The 7,220-nt window shown below is 42.4% G+C and overlaps 1 protein-coding gene across 1 annotated transcript in view; it reads right to left on the reverse strand.

Annotated features, from left to right (window-relative positions):
- Window positions 1-226: 226 nt before the first annotated feature.
- The window catches only part of LOC311227946 (integrin alpha-V-like), a 142,736-nt gene continuing 135,742 nt past the window's right edge, over window positions 227-7,220 (reverse strand). The window contains 2 exon segments of the mRNA XM_084313819.1: window positions 227-4,065; window positions 4,941-5,060. Of these exon segments, the coding sequence (XP_084169945.1) occupies window positions 3,973-4,065; window positions 4,941-5,060 (213 nt within the window). The 3' untranslated portion in view covers window positions 227-3,972.

Below are 7,220 nucleotides of genomic sequence, written 5' to 3' on the forward strand. Positions count from 1 at the left end.
GTAGGTGTAACCAGACACTACGTTTATCTGATCAGACTTGTACTGTAGGTGTAATCAAACACTAAGTTGATCTGATCAGACTATGTACTGTAGGTTTAATCAGACACAAAATGTATCTGATCAGACTGTATTGCAGGTATTGTCGGGTGTGATGTAACCGTCTCTCACTGCTAGACCAGACAGTTGAGTGAACAAGATTAACAGCAAGAAGACAACGGAAAATGTGAACAAATCTATCAGTTTATTTAATTTTCAAGGAAATATCTTATTTAATCTCAAGGTGAAAGAATACATACATCACAAAATAGCCAATATTTTCTGTCAGTGTAAAAAGATAGACAGTGTGAGCAGAGAAGGTGGTAGCATAACTTAGAAAAAATCATCTTAATAAAAGTATAGACTTATAAGAACAAAAAACTCCCAGACACAATAGAGCTCTCAGGCGGTCACGTCATTATGACATTATAACGAGCCCAGGAAGACTAGGGCGCACGGCTGGGGTGAGTTCAGTCATTCAGGGAGTAAGTATGTAAATACTTTTGGCATGGGAGTGTTGTTGGAGTTACATCTAACACGACATTCTGCATCTCAATTAATTAAGTGAATAAATTAATTACTTGTTAAATTAATTAAACTGAATGCTTATTAAGAGGGACACATATTGTCTGCCCGCAAAAAGCAAGCAATGACCTCGAGTGAAAACCAAGGTAAGATAATAGACAGACGATACAAAGTGTGATGGAAAAGAAAAGGAAGGTTAGTATAATGTAGTTATTAATAATGAGCTCCTGTGGTATTATTTAATTAATTGTTATCTTGTATTTAATTTATTTGATTGCTATCAACTTTTAAACATTTTAAACATCAACTCCAGATGGTAAAAACCCAATATGGGTAAATTCATACCAAAGGCCTAAAAATTACACATTACTGCATATTTACAGCACATACACAAATAAAACCCCACAGCCAGTCTTAAAACAAGGTGGTTTCAAAGGTCAGGTATTAGTTAGGTTAACTAGTTCTTCCACACAGTCAGGTATTAGTTAGGTTAACTAGTCCTTCCTCACATGGTCAGGTATTAGTTAGGTTAACTAGTCCTTCCAGGCAGGGTCAGGTATTAGCCAAGTCGCTAGTCAAAGCAGGACTTTGAAATGTCTGGGAAAATACTATTTGTGATGGGATATACATTAAGAAGTGGATGGTCTGTGTATTTTAGACTTGGGTTGATTTGAGAAGGGGGTGTTGTGATTTTAATATATATATATATTTTTTTAAGTGCAGTAACTCAAAGACAGATGGTATGAAGTATCAACCATACCTTTTATACCATAGTTTATACACATACACAAATTCACACGCCTAACTAAATCTATGAAATGGTTTGGACCCACTACTGATATCCTCTGCATATTTCTATTCACGTTCATCACTATTTCATGACACATTTTATAACAGTAAATAAAGTAGCAATCAACATCCTACAACACCCTCTACTCCACTCCCAGTGAGAACCAGTGACATTATGCAACATATTCTACAAACAAAACCTCAAATGTTTATATCTCCCGACACAGCATAAATTCAGAAGTACTGAAAATATATATTATTAAAGTACTCCATATCCATTCCATATCATAAAATCCCAAATCATAAACATAGTAAAGCTTAACCTTTCATCTTTTATCAACAAAAAAAGAAGAATTTAAGCTGGCAACAGTGGTAGCCATGGTAACAGTCCATCCTGCATCGATCCTGAATTAGTACTACAGTAGTAGCCATGGTAGAAGTCCTCTATCCTGCATTAGTACTACAGTGGTAGCCATGGTAGAAGGCCTCTATCCTGCATTAGTACTACAGTGGTAGCCATGGTAGAAGGCCTCTATCCTGCATTAGTACTACAGTAGTAACCATGGTAGGCCTCTATCCTGCATTAGTACTACAGTAGTAGCCATGGTAGAAGTCCTCTATCCTGCATTAGTACTACAGTGGTAGCCATGGTAGAAGGCCTCTATCCTGCATTCGTACTACAGTAGTAGCCATGGTAGAAGGCCTCTATCCTGCATTAGTACTACAGTAGTAGCCATGGTAGAAGGCCTCTATCCTGCATTAGTACTACAGTAGTAGACATGGTAGAAGGCCTCTATCCTGCATTCGTACTACAGTAGTAGCCATAGTAGAAGGCCTCTATCCTGCATTAGTACTACAGTAGTAGCCATGGTAGAAGTCCTCTATCCTGCATACGTACTACAGTAGTAGCCATGGTAGAAGGCCTCTATCCTGCATTCGTACTACAGTAGTAGCCATAGTAGAAGGCCTCTATCCTGCATTAGTTCTACTCTTGGGGGCAACAGTGAATGTATATAAAGAGGACTTCTATCATGGCTACATGGTGCTGCTCCTCCTCCTCTACCTCCCAGAATAACATTAACATTACTGTACATTACTGCTGCATCCAGGTCTTCTGCTGCCTCGTACTGTAACCATGCTTGTTTTAGGGTAACGGGTCAGGGTCACAGCATTACATGGAGAAACCAACACTTGTTTGGGTTTTTTTCCAATAATGATTCCTTTGTTCCTCTTTGTAAATAAAAACATTTGTGATGAACTTGTTTTGTTACAGTGCTTCACTAATAAATTGGACCTTTTGACAACCATTGCTTGACAGAAATGTAGGCGTCACACAACGTTTAACATATGTGGTTATGTTGTGGTAATGTTATGTTGTGGTGTGGGGCATTTATAAAAAATACAATTATTAAAGAAAGTCATAAACGTGGAATATCTGTCAAGCCATGGCTGAAAGTGTGGAGTGAACAAGTATACATCCTCCCTAGGGGTCGTTCCATCAGCCCTACTCCATTCTGCATGGTTGAGGACTGACCCAGGGACGAGCTCTAGGCAACACGGGTTATAATAAAGAAATAAAAGAAAAGTACCATCATTTAAAGGTATTTAAAGATAATGTGTGTAGTATTTTCATATGAATATATCACAGTTGTCAGGCGGGGTAAGAAAATCCACAAACTTTGAATAGAGACCTTTCACAGAATGTTTAGGTGCCCCTTTGTCCTCCATGTCGGGAGAAACAGCTGCTATGTGCAAAGCAATGGTTGTCATGTATTGCTATTAGGGGTGTAACGATGCAACCTCACAATGATTCGATTCGATTACGATTATTCAGGCAACGATTCAATGCATCATGAAATCTCTTCATTTGACCACGATTCGATTCGATACATTTTCTATTAATTTTCTATCAGTTAATTCCCCAAAAAATGTTGAATACACAAATGTGGCTGGGGTAACTGATTCACTGAGCATGAATGGACTATAGGTCAATAAAAACAATACACAAAAAAAAAACATTAAAATAAAAAATAAATATTTTTTTTGTTTTTTTTTCTCCGATTACTTTTTATTATAACCGATTCTAACATATTCAAATCGATGCATCGATTCTACCACATTAGAATCGATGCATTTTGATTAATCGATGCATTGTTACACCCCTAATTGCTATTAGAAATATATCAACAAAAATCTTATAATTTTGACTTGTAAACGAGTCTCAGTGGAACAGTAACATTGTGCTTTTTCAGTGTTTTACCTGCTCTAACACTGCACAGAAATTAGGCATTTTCTTTCGAAAGTGGTTACCAATGGTTACAGGTAGCCATGTTGGAAGAAAGAACTACACAAACATTCCATGTAAGGCCTCTATCCCTTCCTGGTAAACAGGAAGTACAGACAGCAGAGCAAAGGAAGTGAAAAACATAGTGTGCCAGTAAAGGACATTGCATTTTATAAATACAAATGGATTGATTGATTGACTGACTGGATTGGTTGGCTGATTGTAACATTTTCTTCCACTGTGATACATTTAGTGAAGACCCGCCTCCACACACCATCTCTAGAACATACAGTGGCATTCATGTTGGTGAAGGCCCCTGCTGTTCCCCCGGCCGGCCACTAGGTGTCAGTGTTGCCGTTCTCCTCTGGCTGCAGCTGCTCCTTCTCTGTGCAGTCCTCCTGGGGGGGGCGCACCCGCTTGAAGAAACCCAACTAGTGGAGGAGGAGGAGGAGGGGAGGAGAGGAGAGAGAAGAGAAGAGATGGGGAGAGGAGAGATGGAGAGAGGAGAGATAGGAGAGATGGGGAGAGGAGAGATAGGAGAGATGGGGAGAGGAGAGGAGAGATAGGAGAGATGGGGAAAGGAGAGGAGAGATGGGGGGAGAGGAGAGGAGAGATGGGGGAGAGGAGAGGAGAGATGGAGAGAGGAGAGGAGAGATGGAGAGAGGAGAGGAGAGATGGGGGAGAGGAGAGATGGAGAGAGGAGAGATGGGGGAGAGGAGAGGAGAGATAGGAGAGATGGGGAAAGGAGAGGAGAGATGGGGGGAGGAGAGATAGGAGAGATGGGGAGAGGAGAGATAGGAGAGATGGGGAGAGGAGAGGAGAGATAGGAGAGATGGGGAGAGGAGAGATAGGAGAGATGGGGAGAGGAGAGGAGAGATAGGAGAGATGGGGAAAGGAGAGGAGAGATGGGGGGAGAGGAGAGGAGAGATGGGGGAGAGGAGAGGAGAGATGGAGAGAGGAGAGGAGAGATGGAGAGAGGAGAGGAGAGATGGGGGAGAGGAGAGATGGGGGAGAGGAGAGGAGAGATAGGGGAAGGAGCAGAAAGAATGAAGAAGAAAAGTAAGGAGAAGAGTAAGTGACATATTGCTGAGTATATAATAACAACAATAATAATAATATACTAATAATAATAACAATAATATAATAACACAAGATGTTTGTGTATCTGTGTGTGTGTATATTAGCATGTGTATGTATATCAGTGTATGTATATCAATGTGTGTGTGTGTGTGTATCAGTGTGTGTCTATGTGTATCAGTGTGTGTGTATATCAGCATGTGTCTATGTGTATCAGTGTCTTCCTCACCTTGTACATGATGAAGATGAGCAGGGCCAAAAGCAGGAGTCCTGCCAGTACGGCGAGTGCCACCACCCACACCGGCACCGGAGGGGGCGTGACGGTATTCCACAGCACCGACACGGTCACCTGGCAACACAACATCAATCACTTCCTGCTGTTCTGTCATAAATACACATATAACTAATATAATGGGAACAGCGATCAAAGTATGAAACAAGCATGGTCTTTAACTGATCACAATGGCTAGTGGACTCAACAGTCTCATTGTGACATCATGGCTAGTGGACTCATGACAGTCATTGTGACATCATGGCTAGTGGACTCATGACAGTCATTGTGACATCAATCATGGCTAGAAGACTCATAACAGTCTCATTGTGACATCATGGCTAGTAGCCACATAACAGTCTCATTGTGACATCATGGCTAGTGGACTCATAACAGTCTCATTGTGACATCATGTATAGTGGACTCATGACAGTCATTGTGACATCAATCATGGCTAGAAGACTCATAACAGTCTCATTGTGACATCATGGCTAACATAAATAAGTGGCTTTGTAGATGTGCTCCCCAAAATGTAATTTCCCCTAACTCCGTTCAGGGTTATGCAGATGATGTAGTAATAGCCTCCAGTCAGGAGGATGTCATAACACCATGCTCTCCAGAACCGACTCCTTCTTGGAGTGGTCTGGAATCTGGATTAGAGGTCAAAGATCAGGTATCAGGCCAAATCAGACATCATTCCCATGTTTACAATTAATAACAAGCCACTGAGAGTCTATACACGTCATCATGAGACATAACTTATCTGGGTCATAAGTTTAATGTGGCAGGTGAATGGAAACAGCAAGTCGATGAAATTATCTCCGATTATTCCACCAGTTTAGATTTAATTAATGCATCGCCCCTGACACTCATCATGAAACTAGAAGCAGTCAGACAGATAGCACTGGTTAAGGTTCAGCACTTGTTCCCCAATGTACATATTATTCCTTGCAAGTTTCTTTGTGAAATTAATAATAAGACCGTACGCTCTAGGGGTGTAAAGGTACACGTATCCGTAGCGAGTGTGTACCATACCGTACCGAACGGCTGTAGTGTGTACCGAACGAATCCGTTCATCTCTGGGGGGAGATAACGGAATAGATCAAAGCATTGGCGGAGGGGTCTCACGCCCTTGGGGTGGGCCACCGGGCGCGGTGCTTTTATGTTCTGACCGTCTTGGTGGCGCCCTCTGTGATGTTTTAGATCGACACGCGTACCTACCCCCGTCTTAGGACATGGGACTGGTTCTGGTCGCGCCGGACCAGGTCAGTTAACCCGTTGTCCGCCGGGGCGCAGATCTGCTGTTCTGGTACCCTGAAGGACTTGTGCTTTTTCGGGGGGAAAATGCCGGGTTGGCCCGGGCGTTGCAGGGGTTGATGTTATGGAGGTGTTCGTGGTTATATCACTGCGTATTATCCTTCACTGTTGCTTGGTCCATATTGTGTTGTACCTTGCACTGTGCTAAAGGAGCCTGGTCCTTCTAGATTATTTTTTCGCCCCTCTCTTCTCCTGCTTGGCGGGCCTGGGAGGGGGCTGTCGAGGTGGTTCTTTGTACCCCTCTGGCATCCCTGTGTACGTCCCGGTCCGCCGGGCCCAGGTCCGGACTCGTTCTCGTCGACCCGTTGGCCTGGGTTAACCCCTTCTTGAGAACTGACACACTTGTACTGCTGTATAGCCGGTGTATAGCCGCAGTTGTGTTTTCTGAGTTTTTTTCTTGGGGGGGGTATAGGAACAACCGCCTCCTGTTAAACTAAACATAGGGTGGTGGTTGGTTTCCAGGTGTGTTGGTAGCGGAGTCGACTCTCGGGTTAGGCCGGGCTTGACCCCGTCTGCCTGCGAGTGTTCCCCCGCACCTTTCATGACGTCTGCCAATCGTGTCAGCCTTCTCTGCCTCGGCCTCTCTAGAGCAGGGGTTCCCAAACTTTTCAGGCCAGGACCCAGAAAATAAGGCATCAGAGAGCCGCGGCCCAATGCACATCGTCTGGCTTTTTTTTCTTTTTTTTTTGCCAGGCGACCGATTTTTTAAGCCAAATATCACTTCAATCCTATTAAGTTAGTTCAAGTTAGTTATTCATTTATATGTGCTATTTATGAGAGGGCTAACTTGTTGCAAAATAATAATGATAATAATAATAGCCTCATTAAAATACTATTGTTGCTTCGGTTGTTTTCAGCGTTTTATGTGCATAATCTGTTATTTAGTTTGAAATGTTCGTTGAAATAAGTAGATTTTTCGTT

The sequence above is a fragment of the Notolepis coatsorum genome (genome assembly GCF_963971535.1).
Source record: "Notolepis coatsorum genome assembly, chromosome: 5".
Classification (NCBI taxonomy): domain Eukaryota; kingdom Metazoa; phylum Chordata; class Actinopteri; order Aulopiformes; family Paralepididae; genus Notolepis; species Notolepis coatsorum.